At 50.6% G+C, this 27,644-nt stretch overlaps 1 protein-coding gene across 4 annotated transcripts in view; it reads left to right on the top strand.

Moving 5' to 3' along the window:
• TTF2 (transcription termination factor 2) overlaps positions 1-27,644 on the top strand; it is a 186,546-nt gene that overhangs the window by 118,691 nt on the left and 40,211 nt on the right. For all 4 annotated transcript variants that reach the window (XM_085620975.1, XM_085620976.1, XM_085620977.1 and 1 more), the window contains exons 15-18: positions 2,713-2,866; positions 3,571-3,662; positions 25,818-25,900; positions 27,413-27,552. In XM_085620975.1, coding sequence (XP_085477101.1) covers positions 2,713-2,866; positions 3,571-3,662; positions 25,818-25,900; positions 27,413-27,552 — 469 coding nt within the window. The remainder of the gene's footprint in view (positions 1-2,712; positions 2,867-3,570; positions 3,663-25,817; positions 25,901-27,412; positions 27,553-27,644) is intronic.

Below are 27,644 nucleotides of genomic sequence, written 5' to 3'. Positions count from 1 at the left end.
CTGAGATCCGGTGACCCCTGACCTGCCTCAAGCCTCCTGACGACGCCTGCAGCCTCAATCCAGAGGACCCCCTCTACCGCGACCAGAGCGGGTAAGAAAATCCGATGTCCCAAGGCACCCCTGCACCCGACGCCCCACGGCCTTGTGTGCCCAACCCAGCGGTGCCTAACCACCCCTCTACATCCCAACTTTCCCCTCGAAGTGGTGGTCACTCCTGGAGGATCCTCGTCCCAGAGCCTGCAGTGTTTTTGTCCCGCAGAATCTCCATTGAAATCAACAGGGCACCCGACCTCCAAACAGCACCCTGCACCCGGCTGCCTTACTGCCGCTGCTCCTTTGGTGCTAACTTGGTCCCCAACTTGCCCTGAGCTTAACCCTAGGTGCTTTGCTCCCACAACCCCGTGGCCTGCTTGCCAGCAGCCACCAACCGGAGCACCCCTATCCTCCATAGGATAACATTGGGCCTCAACACTCTGCATCCGGCCGCCCTAGTGCCACTGGGGGTGCAACAACAGTGCATCACTGACCCTGGGAGACCCCCGAGTCTAACCCCAGGACCCTAACTCCAAAGACGATTACCTACCTGGAAACCGATAACCTCTTTTTCCTCATAGAATAACATTGAAACTTTTTGGCAGAATAAGTGTCAAAGTGTCGACTTTTGAAATGCAATAATATTCTTTAAAAGTCATACTTCTAAAAAATCAGCCGAATAATCAAAACTCATTTTCTCAACTGTTATCAAGAAATGTCGCAGTGCTGAATCCAGGGATCCAGCACGGAGTAAGAAAGTATCGTTAACATAACTTACCTGCCAAGCGAATTTCCTCCCATAGGATTACATTGGTGATTCAATGTGAAAAGCTTTTTAAGTGTTAACTTTTAAAATGCAATAATATTCTTTAAAAATCGTACCTCTAACTAAAACTCATTTAGTCACCTGTTTTCAGGAAATGTCCCAGGGCTGAATCTAGGATCCAGCCCTGTGTTAATAAAAGTAATCTGAAAAGTAATTAACTGCATTTTACTTAAAAAGCCCATTCAGTCGAATGTTCCATACCTGCAATGTGTTGCAAACTGCTTACTTAAACTGTAACAAAAATCAGAACAAGTTGTACTGCAATTTTGAACTGTGATAATACAAGTAATTTACTACTGCAAAGTATTTATATGCTTACCTGTACCAGGCTTGCTTGGTTCTAAAAAATAAGACCGTATATTTTTTTTATACAAAAACAATTGGCCTAGAGTTCAGTTCTTGAGTGTGTGAATTCATTTGCTGGCTGAGTGTGTGCCTCAAATGCTTAACACTGCCCTCTGATACTGCCTTACTGATTGACCAAGTTACCACTTCAGAGAGTAAGTTTCTATCTAACTTTAACCTCTGCCAAACTCCCGGAGACCCTTGGACTCTATACACACTGTACCTCACTTTGGTGCAGTATATATACAGCCAGTTTCTTACAACCTGGGTACCACTTTTGATGCATTCAGCTATCAAGTAGGCTAGCTGGCAAATCATTGCAATCATCAGTATACTCGCACTGTCACTGCTCACACATTCACCCAGCATCTTGGTGATAGAGGCAGCTGTCAAGTCAAGGCTGGTCGTCTCCCTGTGGTGCCTCAGCACACCTCCCATTAGCCCAGTTGAACCAGCTGCAAAGAGCTTAGAATGCCTCTGAAAGACTCCTATCCAGTATGATACTCTGCCTGGACTAATACTTCTACAAAGAGGGACAAAGCAGGGATGCCCGCTCTGCCTTTCATTTGCATCAGAGCGAGAGCCCGCGATTTCATGCAACATTCAGCATAGAATCATGTGGAACATAAAATAGGTCTGTTTGTGGATGCTGCTTTCAGCTCACCAGAACGGTTTCTTGATAATCAATCTGTGCCCTCCTCTCAATTCACATGAACCTTAATTGTACCCTTGCCTTCAACTGGCTGGAGACTATACTGGAGGGTTCGCCAGAGAATCAACACCTGTTTTGAAAACCGAACCGCAAGCCTTTCCTGCAGTACAAGCACAATTTTGCGATTAGACATTGAGAGACTGTAACAATGAAGGCACTGGGTCCTTCTGCTCGACTGGTGGATACAGCTGTGAACTTGCAACTGTAAAGCTGCTCCTTCAAACTTTCGGGCCCGCTTGATTATGATTCCACTTCTAAATGTCAGTGAACAGTAACGTGAAATATGCAATAGGATGTTTACATCAAACGTCTGAGGACATCACGGGAAGATCAGTTTGAAATTGTTGTTTCTATGGTACCTTTGCCCAGTTAAGAGGAAGAATAGCAGACCGCTGCTGCAAGGAATGTGGTGAGGGGTGTGATCTGCTGCATAGCTCGTTCTCCTCCCCGACACTCCAGCTCTTTTGGAATAATGCGAAGCTTTTAGACCTATTACTGGTATGGAAATCCCATAAGATCGAATATGTACCCAGTGGCGGCCGGTACGGGGGTGCTCGGTTTTGTGCGGTTACAACTAATTGTAGACTGTTACCGAGGATCTTATCAAGCCCACAGACCTGGGAAGTAGAGAGTAAATGGGGAGGCGTTGGAGGGCGGATGATTGCTGTTTTTGATTTAAGAACTTGTAAAGAAGTGCATATGAAGGGGCTATGTGTCAAACATTGTTGAATTCAATACAATACCATTTGTTGCAAAATAATTTGATTATAATTTGCATATTCACACCCTATGTTAGGTTTCTTCGTTGCTCTCCGTTCGATGAGTTCAAGCTGTGGAAGAACCAGGTGGACAATGGATCCAAGAAAGGAGGAGAGAGATTGAATATTCTAACGAAAAACTTGCTGCTGCGTAGAACCAAGGACCAGCTGGACTCCACTGGCAAACCCCTGGTATGCGATCTTTGGATGGGTAGAGGGTGATCGTTGGATTCCTCGGAAGATGGTCATGGCATAGGATAAAGATTGTGCTCAAAGTATTTCCATCTCTGGGTGGCTGGTGGAGTTGTGGCTAGATGTGTGTGAAAATGACATTGGATGGCATCATGACTGCACTTCCCTCTACCTGGGGACAGGCGAGAGCAGCCAAAGTGCCTTCAGGCTGCCCATTGCAACATCCTGCAGATGCTTCTTGTATCTTCAGCTTTGCTCATTCTTGTTGTGTAAGTAGGAAAAGGGTGAGAGTAAGGGTGTGGTCAGGGGTGAAATAAGAGGTATTTGCTAAAGACCCTCGTGTTCCTACAGTTGTAGTTCGCAGGTTAAGGAGAGATGGGGAACAGGTTTGTGAAGTGTGGAAGGAACTGAGGGGGAGTGAGGTGACTGTGAGCAAGTTATAAACACCTTGGGCAAGTAATGGGCCGATTTTCTCACTGCAGTGTAACAATAGAGCTCCTTTTGCATGTCAAAAGGAAGTAGAATCAATTGAGAGTGGCTGTGAGCGGTGGAAGATGGCAGGAACACTGAAGCATACCATGAGCAGCAGGGGGGAGATGACTTTTCCTTTTTCCTTACATAATGTCTGCCTAGCCTATGTTTTTGTGAGGAAATGAACATTACTGTATTAAAGATTTTCTCATCTGATTTTGCCTTTGTCTTAGGTACTCCTCCCACAGCGACGCTGTGAGGTGCATCGATTGAAGCTTTCCGAGGATGAGCAATCGGTTTATAACGTGCTCTTTGCCCGATCTAGGTTAGTCTTTCAAGAATGCAAGTGTGTCAGAGAATGGGGTGGTTGAGTGTGTATAGAGGCAGGACAGCGGTGCAGGCTTGGCTGAAGTGGCTTGGACTTGTATGGTTTGCACAGACAACAATGCCATCCCACAGAAAGGCTGAATGTGGGATCAATTACCTGGACTATTGCAAAGTATTTCATTTAGTTCATTTTTCATTCTTTGTAATGTGGTTATGGCAGTGATGTTTCTTACTTTGAACTGAGGTTGTCCTGATACCCGGGTGTAGGCCTCTGCTATCACCAGTTTGAGGTTGCTTACAACTGGGCAGCAATAACAGTGTTTAATAACAGAACTTACTCAATCTAAAATAAATTTAGGAAAAGGTAGTAATGGACTAATAATCGCACCTCGTATGAGTGTGCAAATTGTAGTAGGAATGTAGCAATACATGCAGAGCACAGAAAATGTTGGTGGTGCTTCTGAGGTTATCCCGCACCCTACTACCGAAGGTGTGAGTTACAATAGGACCAAAGATCCACTGCAATACTTTTATAACAAGGTATACTAAAGCACTCCATTGCGTAAAAAAACGTTTAGAGACCAAACAATGAGGGCTTGATTTTAAGAAGAGATTTCTATATTGTGAAGCGGCGTGGATTCGGTGATCTTCATTACATTTACTTTTCACCAAATTCACGTTCTTCAGGTCTTGATTTTGAATAACAGCCTACACAGTGACGTTTTCAAGGCTTGGAGGTATAGAAGGTAAGCAAGTCTTAGCTAGTATATTGTTCTGTTGAGGCTGCCTTACGTTTCGGAAGTGATTCTGCCAGGCACAGGGGCTTATCAAGGTCCCCCTCATTGGTACACACCACGGTGAGACTGCAATCTTTTACATGCTGTTCTGAAAACATTAGAACTGCTTCTGACGCATATGATCCTACACTAGATCGTTCATTTCTTGCCACGCTTTGTTTGCAGTCTACAACCCCATGTATTACTAGCAACATATGACTAGTCGACAGAACAACATACTAGCTACGACTTGCTTACAGTATATACTTCAATACCTCCAAGCCTTGAAAAAGTCACTGTTACGAAACCCGTGTTGGCTGTTATTCAATATCAAGAACTGAAGAATGTGAATTTTGTGAAACATAAATGTACTGAAGATCATTGAATCTATACATCTTCACAATAAAGTAATAGCTCAACATAAGTCCTCACTGTTTCTTCACAATTGAGTGCTTTGGTTTTCGTTGTTAATAAATCTAAAACAAATTTAGGTTGTCTCGCTCCCCGGAATTTTTTTTGTTTATTTTTTTATTTATTTCTTTTTTTTATTTTTTTTTATTCACAATGCTCAGAAGACCATACAGTACAAAGTAGTACCAACAATCTACATTTGGAGATATTGCAAAAAACAGCAGGAAGATAATCATAAGGGAACAATGACAATTAGCAATTTCCTTCACCCTCACCCCTCCATGAGTGTCCCAGAATCTCTGTACTTTCACAAGAGCGCCCACACTTTCTCCATATTTTAGCACCCCCCCTTCTTTTGTACACTGTTTCTTCCGCTCTTTGGAACCAGTCAAGGTCTCGCTTCCAGTCCTCCAAATGCGGGTGTAACTGTGCCCCCCAGGACCTAGCAATATTTTGTTTTGCCACTCCCGCAGTCGGGACCAACCATATTTCCACATACCTAGACCATGCAGTGTCACCCTTGACCATCAATAAGAGCCACTTCGGATCCATCGGAACTGCCTGCCCCACAACCCTGGACATGATTTCTTTAGCCTTCACCCAGAAGGGAATGATCTCGGGGCACTCCCACAAAATATGAAAGAAGGTGCCCTCCTGCTGGCACCCCCTCATGCATAGCGCTGACTGGATTCTGCCCCATTTGTATAGGTGTGCGCGGGGATAGTAGGTACAGTGTAGGATTTTTAGCAGCACCAGTCTGAATCTGGAGCGATTGCGATCTAGCTAGGACTCTGTACCGCATCCTGCCAGTCCTCATCGTCCAGGCTACCAAGGTCAATGGTCCAAGCTGCTCTGAGAGTGAATAAAGGGTCAGGTGTATGGTTTATTTATTTGCGATAGATCGAGGATGTGGGTCTCTCCGCGATGGTCAAGCAACAACCTATCCTCCTTTGGAGAGTATTCCGGAACAGACGTACCACTCTGTACATACACTCTTGCAGCGTGAATCTTTCTGGATTCACTATGCTGTGCATTATTCCGCGATCTTGTGGTTGGGTCCGGATTCGTAGTCTTTTCTTTGTTTGTTTCTTTTTTTTGTAGCCCAGGTGGGCGGCGACGACCCACCATTTGGTGCACCTCCTGTGACGTCGTCGTGCTTCCTGCGGAAGTCCCACCTTTGGGGCGCCATCTTCAGATTCTTTTTTCCGCCGTTGGGTCTGGATCGTCATCGGGAAGCTCCAGAGTTACAATCGAAGGAAGAAGAAAGAAAAGCGAGTTTCGTCGATAACTACTACGAAGATATCACAATAAAAAGGAATAGATTACATCAGGAGCGCGAAGAAAGGAGGTTTTGCAACATTTTCTTAGAGGCCCTGAGCGCAATGGACAAGACGCCATTCAAGTTCTGCCCTAACTGCCACCACAAGTTCGCGCAGAAGGACCAGCATCCGGTCTGCAACCTCTGCCTACCGGTCGACCACCAGAGTAAGGACTGCAACGCCTGCTCAGCCTTCGCGCCGAAGACGCTCCGGGTGAGAGAGCGGCAGAGAAGAGCCACTCTAATACTCATACTCTAAACTATGGCCTGCTGAACACGCGCTCTTTGCAGGGCCATAAGTTGGAGGTCTTTTCACTTCTGGAAGACGGGGAGCTAGATGCCCTTGCGCTCACCGAAACATGGCTGGAGGATTGCTCGGCGCCGGACTTAGTGGCGGCCCTACCAGATAATTATCTGGCACTCCATTTCAATAGGGGGGGAGCTAAGAAAGGAGGTGGAGTAGCTCTCCTCTATCAGGCACGTCTCCGCGCCGAAAGGTTTCTTTCCGAAACCCTAGGGGGAGCAGAGGTTATGGGGGTAAAGCTCAGGCGGGGGGCGGTATGTGTGGTGTTTTTGGTGGTGTACCGACCGCCTTGGGCGTCGCCTGATTTTCCGGTTCTTTTTACTAGATTGGTTCAGGATCTGCGCTCGAGATATGACAAAATGGTTGTTGTTGGGGACTTTAACTACTATTGGGAAAAATCCCCCAAAGAGGGACAAGCACTACAGATCGAGGAGGCTATCTCCTCCTTGGATTTCACCCAACAGGTGAAGGGACCGACACATGAGAAGGGACATATGCTTGATCTAGTCTGGACCACTATGCCAGCCCAGGGTTCTACAGAGATCTTGCCTTGTGCCTGGTCTGACCACTTCTTAATAAAGGGTAGAATTTTATTGAGTGGCCATTTGTCCAAACCTGGGGAAGGTTGGAAAATGGCCCGGAAGTGGAGAAACTTTGATGGGGAAAAAATGGTCTACCTCCTGGAACAGTCTCCTTCAGTAAAGGAGCAGGATGCTAACATTGATGCCCTCTGTGGTCACCTTCAGCATAAACTGGGGAGCGGCATTGATTTGGTGGCACCCCTTCGTAGGGTGAAGAAGGTGGAGAGAGGAGCTGGGGCCCCTTGGTACAATGACTCCCTACGGGATATGAAACGGGGGGTGAGGAAGAAAGAACGGGCATGGCGCAAAGAGTATGACGCCATTGCCAAGAAAGAATACATTTCATCCTTAGCGAATTACAAACTAGCCATCCAAACTAGGAAGGCTGCTTTCTTTGAGGAAAGAATAGTTGCAGCTAGAAATCCACAGAAGGAAATCTTCCGGGTCCTGGCGGAGCTCAGGATAAATAAAGAGCAAAGTACTGAGTTCACCCAGGAGGATTGCCAGAGGTTCCAGGATTTCTTTGTGAATAAGATCTCCGATATTCTGGGAGAAATTGCTGCAACTACACCCCTCGAATGTCCTTACCCACCAGACCTCACTGTCCCGCTAGATATTTCACCACTAGTTGAGTTCTCCCCAATTTCAAAACAAGAACTATTTACGATCATGGACCGAGTCAAATCGGGTTCCCTGGTGGATCCATGCCCTCCTGATGTGTTCAAGTTGGCATTGCCAGGAATTGAGGATGAGGTTTTGCATTTGCTGAACACCTCCCTTCACACAGGACAGGTCCCTCTAGCTTTTAAAGAGGCTCGCCTGATTCCTCTACTAAAAAAACCTGGATCGGACACGAAGTGTTTGAAGAACTTTCGACCCATCTCCCAGTTGCCTTTCCTGGCTAAGGTGATTGAGCAGCATGTGTTAACATTACTCTCAGGTCATCTAGAGAGCAACAACCTGCTGGAGTTCAATCAGGCAGGGTTCCGTGCTAACCATAGCACGGAATTAGTCATGCTATCAATCCTGGATGAATTGAGAACTCGGGTTGATGTAAAAACACCGAGCGCCCTGGTACTACTGGATCTCTCCGCGGCTTTTGATACCGTGTGTCATGAACAGCTTTTGTCGCGGTTGAGATCTTTTGGTATCAGGGGTACAGCACATGCATGGCTTACATCATTCCTGCAGGGCAGGACACAAAGAGTACAGTTGGGGGGACTTACTTTCCACCTCTGCTCCCATCACCTGCGGGGTTCCACAGGGATCTGCCCTGTCACCCCTACTCTTTAATATTTACCTGCAGCCATTAATCGCACTCCTGAATAGGATGGACTGCCTAGTATACAACTACGCCGATGATACCCAGATAATCATCCGGCTGGATGATGGCCCGGGAGCGTCCACCAGGTTACAGGACATACTCAAAGCCACGGTTAACTGGATGTCTGAGAACTCCTTAAAAATCAACCCGGATAAGACGGAAGTGTTGCCCATTTCCATCTCGGGCAACCCCTGGAGCGAGAAATTTTGGCCTGTGGAGCTGGGTGTGCCACAGAAACCGGCGACTGCAGTCAAAAGTCTGGGCCTATATGTGGATGACAAACTATCCATGAAAAAACAAGTCACTACGGTAGTGGGTACTTGTATAGGCCTGATACGACAATTAAGGAAGATCTCTGCATTACTCTCATTCTCTACCTTGAGACACGTGGTCTCGGCCACAATCCTGGCTAGGCTGGACTACGGGAACTCCCTGTATATAGGTTTACCCCAGCGGTTGCTGGATAAACTACAGGGGGTTATGAATGATGCAGCCAGGTTGATCTATAAGAAACCCAGGACTGCCCACTCTTCCCCCCTGATGCAGGAGCTACATTGGCTCCCGATTCGGCAGAGGGTTGTATTTAAAGGATTGTGCATCGTACACAAGGCGCTGTATGGTAAAGCACCAAGATATTTGAAATCCCGCCTACTCCCATATATACCCGGCAGGACTTTGCGCTCGTCGGACGCTACCCTCTTGTCCCAATCCCGTTTCAAACTGGCCACGGTGGGGGGACGTGCTTTCTCCAACACACTCCCAGCTTTGTGGAACAAACTGGCCCCAGAACTTAGGAAGGAATGCAATTTGCTATCCTTCAGGAAAAAGTTAAAAACTGTACTTTTTAAGCAAGCATGGAGCAGACCCTAGGCGCATTGCTGGGATCAAGTGAATGCCATACCTCACTACGTAATCTGGACAAACAGCGCTTAGAGACCCCGGTGGTTATAACGCGCTATATAAGTTAAATAAATAAATAAATAAAACGCCAGCATGGATGGCAAGGGTAAGGCCCCGTCGCTCTACGATCTGGGCCTTTCCACGGACGATGAGGACAACGTCGCCGAGGGACCCGAAAACTTCACGGTTGTAGAGACCGACAAGAAAAATGAAGACTAGGTAAGAGAATCGTCGAGCTCAAAACAGAAAATACCTCAAACCCGACGCAAGTTTCGTCAAAGGCCCGCGGTCGACGCCGAAAGCATCTCCGAGATGGAGAAAAAGAAGAGGCGGCTCGAGGCCGAAATGGAGAACATCCTTCAAAGGAAGGAGTTCGACGCCAAGATGAAGGAATTCAAGATTCCAACGGCTCCACCGACGAACTTCATCTAAGTCGAGGACGAATTCGACACCGAGGGGCTGACGAGAGATCTCGAAGAGGAAGACGAGACCTACTATGAAGGCGAAGCCGAGGAAGAAGACCAGCAGTCGTTCTACAGCTCGGCGCCATCTACCAGCCACGACATCGAATGGCAGGATCTCTACACCGAAAACCCGGAGGAGCCCGTGGACACGTACCCTTCGAGGCCTTCGCCACCCGACGACATCGGGGTGTACAATATGGTGGTCAGGAGCGCAGCGACAGCCTTCGGCGTCAAACTCGACGAAGAGAGGCCGAAAGCCGATTTCCTCCTCGAGACCCTGCTCCCCATCCAGACGAGGGGCCAATTCCTCCCCATGCTACAAAGTGTGATGAATCAGGGGAGAGAAGCCTTCAAGGAACCAGCGACCTGCCGTTCGATCACGCCCAGGACGGAGAAGAAGTATAAGCACTCTTCTCTGGACCCCCCTTACATCAAGGGTAGCATCACCGCCGACTCCATCATAGCCTCCACGGCCAGGAGAAGGGCCAACGTCCCAGCAACTTCGGGGCCACCACCTGATAAAGAAAGCAGGAGGATAGACCTCACAGGAAGAAAGGTCGAGCGGAACGCCGCAATGCACTGGCGCATGGCGAATTCAGATGCACTTCTCAATAGGCACCAGTACCAGCACTGGGACGAGATGGGGGAGCTAGTAAAGCACCTCCCCGAAGAATACCGCCAGAGAGCCTCGCACCTGGTAGACTAAGGCAAAAACATCGCCAACTCTTGTATAAAGACGACGTTGGACGGGGCAGAGACTTCTGCAAGACTAATGGCCATAGGGGTCACCGAGAGAAGGCATGCATGGCTAAGAATCTCGGGATTCAAACCAGAGGTGCAGAACAACATCCTTAGCACCCCCTTCTACGGAGAGACTGTTCGGAGCAACAGTAGACGAGAAACTTACCCAGCTGAAAAAAGAAAACGAAACGGCGAGGTCCATGGGGGACCTACAGCTGAGGGGAATGAGGCGAGGCAATCCCTCGAGGAGACCCTACGGTAGGGGAGGAAGCCAGCAGGGGGCGTCGCACCAGACGTTCCAGCAGGGTCAGCAGGGTGATAGTCACGGACAACAAGGTCAACAGAAGCAAAACTGGCAGTACCAACCTCGGGGCCAGTTCTTTCGCGGGAGAGGGAACGGACGTGGCCAGAGGAGGAGAGGGGGTGACCAGCCCTCATCAAAGTGACTCAGCACGCAAGAGGACGCCTACCCTCGAAATGCCCCCAAGGGTGAGGCGCAATACAGTAACATCAGGGGGGAGAGAAGATTCAAAGGCCTACGAGCATACAACACCAGTAGGCGGAAGACTGAGGTTCTACCTTCAGGAGTGGCGGCGTATAACCACAGACAAGTGGATACTGAACGTCATGCAGTACGGATACTGCGTAGATTTGGAGAAAAAAACCTCCAAACAGAAGACCAAAGGGGAGGCAGAGATCGGCTCAAGAACTGGCCCTACTTAGAGAAGAAACACGGAAACTTCTAGAAAAGAGAGCCATAGAGGCAGTGCCGTTCAGAGAACGCAACAAGGGGGTCTACTCAAACTACTTCGTGGTCCCGAAAGTAGACGGAAACCTCAGACCCATCCTGGACCTGCGGTGCCTAAACAAGTTCATCAGAACGCAGAGGTTCAAAATGACTTCGCTGCAGGAGGTACTGCCCCAAATAAGAGACGGGGACTTCATGGTCACCGTGGACCTCAAGGATGCCTACCTGCACATCCCAATAAACAGAAGACACAAGGGCCTTCTAAGGTTCAACATAGACCAGGAACACTACCAGTTCACAAACCTGGCCTTCGGATTAAAATCGGCGCCAAGGGTTTTTACAAAATGCCTGTCGGCGGTCGCGGCCCACCTACGAAGGCAGGGGATCCATGTCTACCCCTACTTAGACGACTGGCTGGTCAAGGCAAACTCACGCGAGAAGTGTGAGAGGCACGCAAAACGCGTAACTGACACTCTGACGAATCTGGGGTTCTCGATTCACTGGGGGAAGTCATCGCTGGAACCGGAGCAGGTGAAGATTTTCCTGGGGGCAAAAATAAACTCCCTGAACAGCACAGTGGTGCCCAGCGACAGGAGGACAGATGCCCTACTGAAGGAGACGCGGCTCTACCAGAAGGGGCGAGCTCTGACAGTGAGGTCAGTGAGCAAGATGATGGGGATGATGGCGTCGTGTATCCAGCTGGTGCCGAATGTACGCCTGCACACGAGACCATTCCAGGAATGGCTACAACAGCAATGGTCACAAGCAAACGGAAGTTGGGAGGATCTAGTGGTTGTTACGCACGCAGTGCAGGAGGAGATAGCTTGGTGGAACAGAGACAACATGACAGCAGGGAGAAGCCTGACTCCACCAAACCCAACAATGACCATTACCACGGACTCCTCGCAAAAGGGATGGGGAGCGCACATGGACAACCTCAGAGTGAGGGGTCTGTGGGCTCCAGCAGATGCGGTTCGCCATATCAATTACCTCGAGTTGAAAACAGTCCTGCTAGCCCTGAAGGCATTCCAGAGGCACCTGTACAACCAGAGGGTGTTGGTTCAAACAGACAACACCACGGCAATGTTCTACATCAACAAGCAGGGGGGGGACACAGTCGTTCCCTCTCTCCTCTCTGGCACAGGAGATTTGGAGATGGGCCATACCTCTCAGGATAGATCTACTGGCAATTCACCTACCGGGGAAGGACAATGTGGAGGCAGACTGGCTAAGCAGGCAGACCTCGGCATCGCACGAGTGGGAGCTCAATGGCCAGGAAACGGAGAAGCTTTTCCGGAGATGGGGAACTCCCACAATAGACCTATTTGCAACACGCCAAAATGCCAAAGCTTCGCGTCCAGGCAACCAGATCAGCTATCCCAGGGAAATGCCCTATGGATAAGCTGGTCGAGGACATTTGCCTACGCCTTTCCACCGATACCCCTGTTGCACAGAGTGCTCGACAAGTGCAGAACCAGCAACATGACTCTGATCCTAGTGGCTCCGCAGTGGGCAAGGCAGACATGGTTCTCACAAATTCAAGAAATGGCACAAGGCAATCCATACAGGTTCGAGAGGAGAAGGGACCTGCTCTCCATGCAAAACGGAGAGGTCCTGCATCCAGAGCCAGAGACCCTCAACCTGGCGGCATGGCTCCTGAAGACCTAGAGTTCGCGCACCTTAGATTGCCTCCTAGCACTATGCGAGTGCTACGGGAGGCAAGGAAACCAACTACACGAAAATGCTACAGCGCAAAATGGCAGAGATTTACTGTGTGGTGCAGGAAGAAGGGCCTGCAAAACAGAATGACAAGAGACTCAACAGTACTGAGGTACCTCACTCACCTTCTAAAGAGTAACCTCTGCTCGAGCTCCCTAAGGGTACACCTAGCGGCGATCGTTGCCTACACCAGAGGTGAAAAGGGTGGAAGTTTCTTCACTTCGCAGGTGGTGAAGAGATTCATGGAAGGAGCCAAAAGAATGGCCCCTCCGAAAAGGTTGCCGCCGCCGGCATGGAATCTGAACGTGGTTCTGACGGAGCTCATGAAGGCACCGTTTGAACCCATTCACAAGGCCACACTGCAAATGTTGATGATGAAAACGGCCTTTCTAGTGGCCATAACCTCACTACGCAGGGTGAGCGAGCTTCAAGCACTAACACTACAGGAACCCTACATTCAGATTCACAAGGACAGGGTAGTCCTGAGGACAGACCCACACTTCATGCCCAGGTGGTGTCGGCATTCCACATGAATCGGAGTATTCAGATACCAAGTTTCTTCCAAAACCCGACTTCTAACGCAGAAAAGGCTCTGCACACCCTCGATGCCAGAAGAGCGGTGATGCACTACATTGAGAGAACCAAGGAACTCAGGAAGTCGAAGCAGCTGTTTGTGTCCTTTGCTACTAGCTTCATGGGTAGACCAGTGACTAAGGGCACCATCGCAAGGTGGATTGCCCTCACTATTCAATTCTGCCACAAACAGGCTGGACAGGAGCTAGCGGAGGGGCCTCAGGCTCACTCCACAAGGAAGAAGGGGGCCACAGTTGCCTTCCTGGCGAACACGCCCATTCAGGACATATGTCTGGCGGCAACTTGGGCATCTGTGCACACGTTCACGAAACACTACTGCGTGGACATTCAGATGAACAAGGAAGCACAGGTTGGACAGAGGGTGCTTCAACACATTTTCAACGACCAACGCTCATCTACCACCCAGCCACCACAAAATTAGGAAAACCGCTACAAAGTCTATGCACAGCATAGTGAATCCAGAAAGATTCACGCTGCAAAACGAATAGTTTCTTACCTGTCAGTGTAGTTTTGCAGCTTGAAGATCTTTCTGGATTCACTAGCGAACCCACCCACCTCTGCCAGGAAGATGAGGCTGGAGGAAGAGGGGGTAAAATGGAAAAGATCAGAAGGAATGAAAACGTACAGAAAAATGGACAAGAAGCATTAATCAATCGCCTGAGGAAAAAAAAAAAAGAAAAAGAACCCGAAGATGGCGCCCCAAAGGTGGGACTTCCGCAGGAAGCACGACGACGTCACGGGAGGTGCACCAAATGGTGGATCGTCGCCGCCCACCTGGGCTACAAAAAAAAAAAAAAAGAAACAAAGAAAAGACTACGAATCCGGACCCAACCACAAGATCGCGGAATAATGCACAGCATAGTGAATCCAGAAAGATCTTCAAGCTGCAAAACTACACCGACAGGTAAGAAACTATTCGTTTTAGGGCATGCAAAAGTCTGATATACTGGTACCTCTGGGACTGGTGTAAGTCATATTCTTTTTGGAGGTACTCGAATGAGCGTGGAGAATCCCCTTTCCAGACATCGCCTAAGTGATCCCCATCAGCCTCCACCCCTTGAAACCTGCTAAGGCAGTCACCTCTTGCAGTTGGTCATCCAACCACAGTGGGGTTCTCCCGATCAGTTTACCTGCCCACCCGAAGAGTTTATTAGCCTCTTTTCAGCACTGTAGTACCAGAGAGGCTCACAATTGCCCCCAGGCATAACCATCCTATCTATCCTGTAGGCAGGTTCACTACTGTCCTTATAAACCCAGTTGTTAATCACCTGGAGCTGCGAGGCCCAATAGTATTACTTGACATCTGGTATCGCCAGACCTCCAAGGTACACTTCCCTTTGAAGCTTATGCAATGCTATTCTCTGGGACCCTCCCTCCCACAACAAAGTTCGCACCGCCTGCGCTATCTGTTTGAAAGCACCGGGGGGGAACAGGATATGGTGTGTTCTGCAGAATGTAGCGGAGTCTCGGTAGAGTAAGCATTTTGAATAAAGCTGCCCTGCCCATGAGTGGAAGTGGGAGGGTACGCCAGTGACTCACACCCGCTCCCAGACGACTCAGCTGTACTTAAACCCCTCAATGACTACTGGGGCCGTGCACCTAGATGAAGTCCGAGGGGGGGGGGGGGGGCGGACAGGGGAAAGATCAGACTTCAACCAATTAATCGTATAGCCGGAGTAGCTGCCAAACAATTCAAAGATGCGCAGCACACGGACTATCGAGTGGTATGGTCTCACCAGGTACAGGACGAGGTCATCGGCATAGGGGGAGATGCGCTCTTCCCACCCCCCAGGCGTCACAATGCCCCAAATCTTAGGCTCCCTCCTGAACCAGTGGGCCAATGGTTCTGGCGCGAAGAGCAGGTGAGACAGCGGACCGCCCTGCCTGGTGCCTTGTCGCAGGGGGAAAGCCCTGGATTTAGCCCCGTTAACCAGCACTCGGCCCGTGGGTAGTTTGTATAAAAGTCTTCCCCAACTGCAAAAGATCGGTCCGAAACCCAGCCTCTGAAGTACCATGAACAAGTAGGGCCATTCGATTCTGTCAAAAGCCATGGAGTCGTCCAGCGCCATCAATGCCGTCTGAGAGCTCCCAACCGCTTCGGTCATGTAAAGCACCCCGTAGAGACGCCGCAAATTATGACTGGTGCTTCTCCGAGGCACCAACTCTGCTATGACAGACACCAATCTGTCAGCCAGGACCTTGGCAAGGACCTTGGCTTCCACATTGATTAACGATATCGGGCGGGATAAGTTACTGATCAGGTGGCTTTCCCGCTTTGTGAATCACCACTATCGTGACTTCTCTCTGATCCAGAGGGAGTCTCCCGGTCTCGCGCCGCCTCTGTAAACGTTTGAAGAAGGGGGCTGTTATGATCGCAGCCTGCCTTTTATAAATCTCGATAGGGAGCCCATTGGGCCTGGATGCTTTGCTTGACTGTAGGGAGCTCAGAGCATTACCGAGCTCCTATTCCGTGAGATCCGCTTCTAGCCGGTCACGCGCCTCCGTGGACAACGTGGGTAGCACGTAGTCTTGTAAGAATTCCTCACAATCGGTTTCAGTCCTAGTGCATACTGGGGAGTATACTAGTTCGAAATGGGCCGCAAAGGCCTCCGCTATGGCCATGCTCGTTAAGTGGAGAGACCCAGATGCGTTTCTCACTTAGATACCCACGAGCGATCTCTATCACAGGGTTCCAGCCACGCCAGTAACTTCAACGCCTTGTCTCCCACATCATAGATCCGATGCGGTGTAGGCCGCGCCTCGCCCTCAGCCAGCGTCATAACATCTCTTTGCTTCAACATCAGTCTGTGGCGCAACTTCCCAGAGGCCAGTGCATCGTCCTTCTCTAGCTGCTCTACCTCTTGCTCTAACCGTCAGATCTGTAGGGACTCCTTTTTTCTGTGCACCAATCCGCGCCTGAGCCAGGCCCCTTGGGACCGTCTTGTAGGACTCCAACAGTGAAATTTGGGATTCCACGGAACCCTGATTCTCTTCAAAATAGAGCTTTGAGCCCTCTCGAAGCTTCTCCCCAAGTGACGGATCGTAGAGGTGCCAATTATCTATCTGCAGGAACGCCGCCCTGTTTACAGCCGGACCTCAAAGGTGACTCAAACGGGGGAGTGATCTGAAATCCCCTGTGCCATCTGTTTGGTATTGGTGAAGTCTCCCATTTGGTCATTACTGGCGAGAAAGTGGTCTATCCTGGAAAAGGACCCATGGCACGCCAAGTAAAATCAATCAATCAATCAAAGACATTTATAAAGCGCACTACATACCCGTAGGGTCTCAAGGCGCTGGGGGAAGGGGGGAGCTGCTACTGCTCGAACAGCCAGGTCTTCAGCTTCTTCCTGAAGGAGAGGTGGTCTTGGGTTAGGCGCAGGTCGGTAGGGAGGGAGTTCCAGGTCTTGGCGGCCAGGTAGGAGAAGGACCTTCCTCCTGTCGTCGCTCTTCGGATGCGGGGGACGGCGGCGAGGGCGTGGGTGGCTGATCGGAGGTGGCGTTTGGGAGCGTAGAAGTTGATTCGGCTGTTGAGGTAGCTCGGTCCTTGGTCGTGTAGGGCTTTGTGTGCGTGGGTGAGGAGGCGGAAGGTGATTCTTTTGTTGACGGGGAGCCAGTGAAGGTCTCTCAGATGTCCGGAGATGTGGCTGGTTCGTGGGATGTCGAGGATGAGTCTGGCTGAGGCGTTCTGGATCCGCTGGAGTCTCTTCTGGAGCTTGGCGGTGGTTCCGGCGTAGAGGGCGTTGCCGTAGTCCAGTCGGCTAGTGACGAGGGCCTGGGTGACGGTCTTCCTGGTCTCGGTGGGGATCCACCAGAAGATCTTCCGTAGCATGCGTAGGATGTTGAAGCACGCCGAGGAGACGTTGTTGACTTGCCTGGTCATGGAGAGGGAGGAGTCCAGGATGAAGCCCAGGTTGCGTGCATGGTCTGTCGGTTTGGGTGCGGTGCCCAGGGCGGGAGGCCACCAGGAGTCGTCCCAGGCGGAGGGTGAAGAGCCCAGGATGAGGACCTCCGTCTTGTCTGAGTTCAGTTTCAGGCGGCTGGTCGTCATCCACTCGGCTACCTCTTTCATCCCTTCGTGCAGGTTGGCTCTGGCGGCGGCGGGGTCGTTGGTCAGGGAGAGGATCAGCTGGGTGTCGTCGGCGTAGGAGATTATGCTGAGGTTGTGTTGGCGTGCGATGGTCGCGAGGGGGCTCATGTAGACGTTGAAGAGGGTGGGGCTCAGCGAGGATCCTTGAGGGACGCCGCAGATGACTTCGGTGGCCTCTGACTTGTACGGTGGTAGGCGGACTCTCTGTGTTCTTCCGTCGAGGAAGGAGATGATCCATTCCAGAGCCTTGTCCTGGATTCCGACGTTGCTGAGGCGCTGTACTAGGGTGCGGTGGCAGACAGTGTCGAATGCCGCGGAGAGGTCTAGGAGGATGAGGGCCGCTGTTTCTCCGTTGTCCATCAGTGCTCGGATGTCATCGGTGGCGGCGATGAGGGCGGTCTCGGTGCTGTGGTTGGCTCGGAAGCCAGACTGTGAGGGGTCGAGGGATCCATTTGTCTCGAGGAAGGCGGCCAGCTGCTTGTTGACGGTCTTCTCGATGACTTTGGCTGGAAACGGGAGAAGCGAGATGGGGCGGTAATTCTTGAGTTCGGTGGGGTCCGCTGTGGGTTTCTTGAGTAGAGCGCAGAGTTCGGCGTGCTTCCAGCTCTCAGGGAAGGTGGCGGTGTCGAAGGATGTGTTGATGATGTCTCGCAGGTGGGGTGCGATGACAGCGTCGGCCTTGTTGAAGACGTGGTGAGGGCAAGGGTCGGTCGGCGATCCGGAGTGGATGGAGTTCATCGTGCGGATGGTGTCTTCGGTGCTGATCGGGGTCCAGGCGTGGAGGGTGGTGGTGGGGGGTGGTTGTTCGGTCGTGGTGTGCGTTGGTTGGGTGTTGAAGCTGTTGCGTATGTCCGCGATCTTGTTGTGGAAGTATGAGGCGAGGGAGTTGCAGAGGTCTTGCGATGGGGTGATGTCGTTGTTTCCTGCGCTGGGGTTGGATAGCTCTTTCACGATGTTGAAGAGTTCCTTGCAGTTGTGTGCGTTGTTGTCCAGCCGGTCTTTGAATGCAGTTTTCTTGGCGGCGCGGATCAGCTGGTGGTGCTTCCGGGTGGCAAGCTTGAAGGTGGTCCTGTTGTCCGGTGTAGGTTCCCTTCTCCAGACTTTCTCGAGGGCTCGGCAGTTCTTCTTGGAGCTCTTGAGTTCGTCGGTGAACCATGGGGCTTTCTTGCTGCCGGGTCTGCTGGGCGGGGTCCTCAGCGGGGCGAGCTCGTCCGCGCAGTTGCTGATCCACTTCGTGAGGTTGTCGGCGGCCTGGCTGGGGTTCGCTGAGCTGGCAGGAGGGTGCTGGCTCAGGGAGGTGGCGAGCTGGTCAGCTGTGATCTTGTTCCAGCTTCTGCAGGCAGCCTGTTGCTGGTGGTGGTGGGTCGTCTTTCTTTTGAAGGTGAAGTGGACGCAGCTGTGGTCCGTCCATTGAAGCTCTGTGGCGTGGCTGAAGTCGATGTCTGTGCTGGATGAGAAGACTGCGTCGAGTGTGTGTCCGGCGAGGTGGGTGGGGGTGGACACCAGCTGCTTGAGTCCAAGATTGGCGAGGTTGTCGATCAGGGTGCTGGTGTTGCGGTTGTTGATGTTCTCCAGGTGGAAGTTGAGGTCCCCCAGGAGGATGTAGTCAGCGGAGGGGAGGGCATGCGGGCTGACGAAGTCGGCAATGTCCTCGCTGAATTGGGTGCGTGGTCCCGGGGGTCGGTAGATCAGGGTGCCTCTGAGGGTGGTCTTCGGGTCGGTGTGGATCTGGAAATGCAGGTGTTCGGCGGTGGTCAGGGTGTTGTCGGTGCTGGTCGTGAGACGGATGGTGTTCCTGTGGATGATGGCGATGCCTCCTCCCATCTGGTTGGCGGTGCGATCCCTCCGGGTGATCTTGTAGCCCTCTGGGATGGCGATGGCGATGTCGGGAGCCGAAGAGGCGTTCATCCAGGTCTCCGTGAGGAAGGCGACGTCAGGGGATGTGGTGTCGAGGAGGTTCCAGAGTTCGATGGCGTGTCTGTGGACGGAGCGGGTGTTGAGCAGGATGCACTTGAGGTGGGTGCTGCTGGTGTTCGACTTGGCGGGTGCTGGTGCGAGGCAGGTCCGGATGCAGGTGAACTTGCAGGCGAGGCAGCTGAAGGGTCCGTGGGTGTGTCTTGGTGGCAACCTGGGAATCGGCCGGAGTTGAGAGCGATGAGGGTGGCGGCGGTGTACGTCCGGCTGGTGGGCTGGGGTCCTCGAGGGCCAGGGGTCCTGGCGCTGGGCGCGGTCCAGGCGCGGACGGGCGTAGACGGGCTTACCTTTGGCGCACCTTCGGCGCTCAGTCGGCGCTCCCGCTGCGCGCGGTCCCTGAGGGGGCGTCATAAGTAGGAGCCTGGCGGGAGGGTCAGCCGGGAGGCGGGAGGAGGGTGGACCAATGGGCAGCCAGGGGGGGCGGGCCTGGGGTCAGTGTTGGCGGGAAGGGGGGGCGGCTGGGGTCAGCGGCGGAAATGGCGCGGAGGAAGAGGCGGCGGCGGCACCAACCGGGAGTGAGGTCAGCGGAGGAGAGGCGAAGGTGAGTGCAGCGAGCGATGGGCGTCAGGAGGCAGCGGTGAGGCAGCAGAAGGTCGTGGCCAGCGGCGGCAGCGGAAGGCGTTCAGAAGTGGCAGGCAGCAGGGGACAGGTAAGGAGCGTCCGGCTGTGGGGTCTATTGCCTGAGGGATGGGTTGTGTGCGCGCCAGAGGTCGCACAGGCCCAGGGCCGTGACTGTCTACTATGCCGCGCTCTCCCTGCCTGCCCGTTGGGGAATGGGAACGATCCAGTTCTGGATTCATAACCGCATTTGTATCCCCACCGAGGAGAACACCAGAATGGAGGTCAGTTAAGAAGGAGCTCAACTTCGGGATGCTGATGGAGTGTAGGCCAGGGGGTATATAAAAGGAGTAGAATATCCAGGAGCGCCCCTTCCACTTACCCGCCGCAGCGAAGCAGCCTGCTTCGTCCGCCCACGTGCCCGAGATAACCAGGGGCAAGGTGTTGCGTACTACAATTCCCATCCCATGTGCCCCGGATGTAAACCCCGAGTGGGCAATCGTTTTATAGCCAAAGCGGTCTAGGACCTTACACCTATTCCTCCTGAAGTGTGATTCTAGGATGAGGACGACATCTGGGGAGTGCCTCTTGAGGTGCTGTAAGACAAGTGTGCGCTTTATTTTATTACCCAGCCCATTCACATTCCAGGTACATACCTGCATACTAGCAGGATCGCCCATCGTCTCGGAGAGGTCCCAATACTTTCACATATTCCCTCACCACTGCTGTGTCCCCAGGATCAAACCCCAAAAGCTGAAAAATATCACGGTCTCGAGCAAACTTCCCCTCCCCCTGAACGAGAGAGACCCCAAAAAAAACAACTCCCATCTCCCTGCAGCCCTGCTAGGTGAGTCCCCAACCTCCCACCATCTAAACTTGCAAGGTTCTAGCAAAAACATTTGTGAAGAGCTGTGAACTTGCAGCCAGCGTGAAGAGGTTCATATCTTTTAACGAGCACTTCATGCCCACACTGCAGAGCTCAGATTGACACCCTCCAGCATCCGGTCTCCCCGACTTCCCAATCCCCGTCCGCGCGGAGACATCAACAGAAACACGCATGTCGTGCAATGTCAGAACCAAATGGAGGGTCACCTGTCTTCTCTCTCCCCCCTCACCACGAGGCGGAGGACGCTCCTGTCCCCCCTCCCCAAGTTTAAAGGACCCTACGAAGTGCGCACTGGGGAATAACTGGCAAGCTTATCCAGGTCCAAACCGCCCCAGTCACTTATCTGTCCGCTGGTCTTGCCTCTGGCTGCCGGATGACTGTCTGTCATCGGACTCTATCTCTTTGTTTTGTTGACGTGCTTCAGGGCGCCGCTGTCCACCTCTGCGACCAACAGTGTGCCAACCCTAATGCCAGTCGCTAGCTTCCTCTGGTGTGTTGAAGTACGCTTTCCCACCATCAAGGATTTTAGGCCTGGCAGGTAAGAGCATCATGTATTTCACTCCCTGGTCTCTAAGGGCCCTCTTTACTCCATCGAAGGAGCACCGCTGACGCTGGACCCGTAAAGTCAGGGAAGAAGCGGATGATTACATTATCCAGGCGAAGATCACCATGCATTCGTGCAGCCTGAAGGATTGCATCTCTATCTCTAAAGTTCAGGATGCGGCGATGATTGTGCGAGGTGGTGCCCCAGGCCGTGGTTTTCCCCCCCAGTGCACTATAAGCCCGTTCGACGGAGAAGAAGTTCGATAAGCGTTTGGGCTTCAGGTGATTGAGCACCAGGTCCTCTATGAACCAGTCCATAGATGGCCCCTCCGTCCCCTCTGGGACCCCTACTACGCAGATGTTGCGCCGGGCTCTCCCTTCCTGGTCTTCCAGCCGGGAATAGATATCTGCTTGATTTTTCGTGAGGGTAGCCACTTGTTGTTTCAGTCGTTTAGTTTTGGACTGCAGTCTCCCAATGCCAGTCTCAGCCATAGAGACCTTCTCAGACATCTTCCTGAAGTCTGCTCGCAGGAGGTTCACCTCCTTTGTTAGTCTAATTTAGGCTCGAGAGTCCCCCTGAAGTCCCCGATTGCCCTCATAATCTCCTCTGGGTCTTCCTACAGGCCCCCACCCGTCGCCCCGTCGTCACAGCCCATTGAGACGGTGTATTTGTCTATTTGGTTAGCCTGGTCAGGGCCCGTTCTGTTGCAGCCCATGTCGGAGAGCAAGAGCCACTACTGGCAGCACCCTACGAACCGGAAGGATATTGTCCGGCTGCGCGCAGTCTATGGGCGCCACGCCTTGAAGCCTTCCAAGGAGCGACAAGGGCCCTGCCCAGACCAGGTCTTGGAGGGTCTATGGCACACCGCGGGCCTAAACGCGGCACCTCCTACTGTAGCCCAGTGTCACTGCATCTCAACCTATGGAAGAGGTATTGTCAGGGATATCGTCAAGGGGGTCACGCTGCAGAGTCACCAAAGTACTGCCCAGGAGTGAAGATAAGTGGGCCTGCTGGTCCCCGTGCTCTCGTTTAGCAGGCTCAGTGGACCCCCGCTTGCAGTTTCTCAAGGCCTCTGTCCCACACCCAGCCGATCACTCGCCACTCCTCCCCGTCACTGGAAGTGTGCACGCCAGGCTTCAGGGCGTCTGCTGCGGGGCCTGAGGTAGGGGCGGCCCCCCAATGGCATCAATGCAGAGACTCTCGTGTGGGGGGGGGGGGGGGGGGGAATCTCACTTTCGACCCGCCCCCTCTATGATGACCAGAAAGCTCACTGCTCCAATCAGGGTCTGCAGCTGTCCAGACGATGGACTTCCTCGCAATTACCGGGCCAGCAAAACACTCCTCCAGGATCGGCCGGATCTCTCGGCCGCCGCTGCTATGTTTTGTGGCAGCGTCACGAGCCTTGCGGTGTTCGGGCCTCATGGACTCCTGCTGATGGTGTCACTGTCTCTCACACTTCGGGCGCACCACTCACAGCTCCACTAAGACCAATCCGCTAAGCCTCCACAACACAGTGCTGAGCACTGGGGGGGGGGGGGGATCGGAGGCAGCCGCATACAGGGCACAGGCGAGCGCCATCTTGTTCCACTCCAGCCCCTGACTTTCACTTGCTGCTGCGGCGCATACGGAGCTTTTGCACGGCTGCCACTTGCCGCTTACAGTCGACACCACATTCCGGTGTCCTCGGGGCTCCGCCACGGTACGGATGATGTCGGATAATTGGGCTTACGCGCCGACTGCTAGCGTAGCATGATCAGCAAGTGGCCATCTTCTGCAGCTGCAAGCCACGCCTCCCACTCCCCTGAATTTCTATGCTAAGATCACCCTGACTTCAATGTAAATTTGTCCACTACTAGGGTGTTCGACCTGAAGGAAGGATCTTCAGCGAGTCAAATGTAGACTTGCACTCATTACAAAGAGCACTCCTTGGTTATAGAAAATCAAGGAGTGGTTCTCATTTTATGGACCTTTCTCCTGTCCTGTCTTAATCATGGTCTCTTTTCTAGTTTGCGTCCATCGCTGCTGTTCGTGAAGGCCCTGTACTAAATCGAGCAATAAAAAAATCACAATCCTACAACTGACGAGCATTCATTTCATTGTTAACAGGCTTCATGTGACTTGAGGAATTCAACCTGTAGTAAAGTTTAATTTTCCTTCAGTTCCATTTAATGTCTTTGCTGCTTACAGTTGAGTTTACAATTGTGAATACTATGACCCAATTCTTTCTGCTAATACTGTTGCCAGGTAAGTTGCTCTACATCCATTTGTAAAATATGAAGGAATAAGAAATAGCGTTCGCCATTTGAGCTTCGTCCCCTTCAGCATAGGCAATATCCCTCTCTTCTGAGGGAACTTAATCAAAATAACTCCAGTGTTCGTCAAACTTGAGTAGCAATATTTATTTTTTCAGTGGCGGTATTTTATGTTCAGCGTTTCACCATGTAAGGAAATGTATTAATTTCTATCAATGGGAAACGCCATTTCTTATTCATAAGTCTCCACTCAATGATCAGAGTACATCCTTCAGGCACGCTTTAAACAGAGTACTATTTCATACAAGTTTTGAACACTTAGAAGTGCGTGATCCTTCACACTTGTAAAATATGAAGGAACCTCATTTAAATATTCTGGGGCAGTGAAGTTCACATGCTTAAAGGATGGAAAATACTCCACCGAACCAGTCAGACTGGCTGTCAGAAATTTGTAAAGAAAAAGCAAGGATTGAATAATCTATGAACTCCGAGCATATAATCTGGACACTTGTGAAAACAAAGCCTAAAAGCTGAATGAGACTGAAGCCATTAAAAAATAGTGTATTTTCTCAATGATGGAATCGCTCCTATTGGGTTTGTGAAGGCCAATAAAAAGCACATGGTGTGGGAAGGTCCTAATTCATGGATTTATGCCCAGAATCAATAATCTACCTCTGGGGAAGCGAAGTATTCCAGTTTTTCTTGAGTTGCTATATAACCATCACCCTCGTCTTTCCTACTGCTGTAAGTAACGAAAAACAAAGCTATCCACAGGGCTGAAGGATTCGTGTCGCTAAGGAGTTCATCCACCAAATTTCTTGAAGACGAGAAATTGACGATGCAGCGATGGTGGGAGTCGATCAAGCAAGTGACTTCATAGAAATTATTCACAGTAATGAAATTGTGTACACTCAGGAAGTTTTTCTTGATTGATTTTTGATTTGAACATTTATATAGTGCACAAATGCCCGAGGGCGTCTAGGCGTTGGTGCCAGAAAGACCCAGAGGGTTGCCGGAGAAAATTGTAATATGAAATCTTTAGTTGGCGAAAAGCCAGGTTTTTAGTGATTTTTCTAAAGGGTAACCAAGTTAGGCTGTTCTTTGTTAGCCGGAAGCGAGTTCCATATTTTAACCGTCCCCAAGATGAAACTCCTTCCACCCCAACGAGCTTTCTTAAATATGGGCGTCTGTTGAAACTTGCTGTGTGAAGACCGTAGGTTTCTAGAGGGCATGTACCAGGTCAGATGATTCTTCGGATATTGAGGGCCAACACCATCCAATGCCTTAAATGCTAAGCATTGGGATTTAAATAAAATCCTTTTTTTCGACTGGAAGCCAGTGCAAAGTTCTCAAACCGTGGGAGACTGGCTGAGATCTAGGGATATCCCGCTGCAATCTAGCTGCCGCATTTTGGAGACGCTGTAACTTTTGTAAGTACTGCGTTTGGATACTTCTGTAAGAGCATTACCTTAAACCAGTCTGGACAGAGCTAATACTGTCACAAGTGTTTTTTGAGTGTCGGGCAGTATGAAAGCACACATTTTTCTGATATCTTTAACATGAAAAAGATTGTATAGGTGAGAGTACTGATCTAGTTTTTGAAGGTCAAATTATTGTCAAAAAGTAACCCTAAGTTTTTCACCTTCTTCGTTGGGACTAAATGGGCAACATCTCTGTGTCCAGAAGGAGGTATCTGTACCCAACAGGACAACCTCCATATTTTTACTGGTGAACTTTAAGCAGTTGGAACTCATCCACGGATTCACCTCTTGGAGAAGTTTTTGCTGGATGTGAAGGAACACAAAACTGAATAAGGTGCATGTGGGCTGTGGTTTCCATGCAATGACTTATCTTTTTGAAGTTAGAGCAAAGTTGCTTCAGCCACACCTATGTGTAAATGAGTACTTAACCCAGAGGTTAAGAGAAGATCTGGACAAGACCTGATTAACATCATTTTGCTTTGTTTTGTTAGGTCGACGCTGCAGTCTTATCTGAAGCGACACGAAGACAAAGGCAAGGTGCAGCCACAAAGATCCGACAACCCGTTTGAGCGAGGTGAGAGTTAGGAGGTGAAGGGAGCCAGGAGATGTTTGGAACTGCACGATTGTTTGCAAACACTTCGCGAGCATGATGAGGGCAGGATGAAACCAGGAGAAAAAATTGTATGGGTGCTAAGCAGTGCATTACGTACCCTGTGTACACTATGATCATCTATGCATAATGGCTGTTTTGAGAATTTTCATGACCTGCTGGTGCCTTATACATTTGAAATGGGTGTGCATTGAGACTACCAAACATGGATAATTGTTGTTTTTATTTAGTTAACATGTGAAACGGAAAAGCTGAAAGTAGATTTTATAGTTCTAAGTAAGAGTTTGACCTCTCTTGCAGAGGGATTTATCGAATCTTTCTCTGTATGTGCGGATGGCTGAACAGAATTCTCCAATCTTGTCATTGTCTTTGGTAGAAGAGCTAGTGCCTGTATTTTATCTGAAACAACAGCAAGGTGATGGATGGAACCCTTGAGTTAATCTCATCCACGGGCAGTCACTCGGGCCGCATCCTAAATTATCATTTTTAACTCACCATGCCACCTCGTTTTGGACCCAGCCATATGCAAATTGGTCCTGCTCCTGTTCCAATGGGAATAGGCCAGCTCTAACTGCGAAGCCCTCCCTGAAACAGAATACAAGCAACCTAGGACCGGATTCGCCCTTATTATGGGTTTTTCAGCCAGCTATATCTTGATTCCAGTGGCAGAGTGAGTTCAGGCTGGACTGTTCCGATTGGAGCAGGGTCAAGACTGATATGCATATAGCTGGGTCCCAACTGAGGTGGCAAGGTGTGCAAAATAACAATGGATTGGGATGCTGCCTGTGTAAATACCTGTGGCTGAGATTAATTCAAGCTTTCCATCCAACACTTTTCTGTATACTTTACTGTGTATTTTATCTGTGGCAGAGACATGCATATCTAGCACATTTTGGTTCGGTCCTGCAATATCTGGGCAGGTTCTTCAGCCCATTCAGGTTCACTACCATAGACATGTGCAGAGGTGTTTTTGTGATAGGGAAAGTTGTTGAAGGAGAAAAATGCAGTGTACTGCATTGTTGTATGGCTGTGAAGTTATGATCAGTTTAGGTCAGTTCACAGTGAGACAAGTGAGCGACGTTGTGTATCAGCATTTAAACACCTGATACTTCTGTAATGTATTCTTGAGGTCCAGTATATTACACAAACAAGCATTGAAATCGAGCGCTATTCCACACTTTTTTCCCTCTGACTTTCTTGTAATCTTCTGAATGCTCCATTTTTGTCACAGTTTCTCCTATTTTTTTTTTTTTACGTAATCTCACTGTCCTTTTTGTTTCTATCCGTGTCTCTCTAAAACCTCAGTCTCTTTCCATTGATTCCTGTCCCCTGTGTTCGGTCTCTTTCTGGCTTTCTCCCAGCCGCTTTGCTTTGTTTTCCCTGCACTCGGTGGCTCTTACTTTTCCTTTGACCTTTTGGCTGAATGCTTTTACTGGTTGTGTCTTCCTCTAAATTATTTCTTTTCCCCCCTTCCAGTGGCTCAAGAGTTTGGATCTAGTCAGCAGGAAGGTCAGATCTCCACACCACAGTCTCCCCAGGGCTCCAGCACTGTACATATCCTGTCCCTTCTGCTGCGCCTGCGGCAGTGCTGCTGCCACCTGGCACTGTTAAAAATGGTGAGCACATTATGATTAACGCTGTGTGCATTGATTGTATGGTGATTTGTACAGACATTTGCATGTTCTGAGGCCCACCCAGCCTTCCCTGG

The sequence above is a fragment of the Triturus cristatus genome, chromosome 8, assembly GCF_964204655.1.
Source record: "Triturus cristatus chromosome 8, aTriCri1.1, whole genome shotgun sequence".
NCBI lineage: Eukaryota > Metazoa > Chordata > Amphibia > Caudata > Salamandridae > Triturus > Triturus cristatus.
This window is presented reverse-complemented; position numbering and strand designations above follow the sequence as displayed.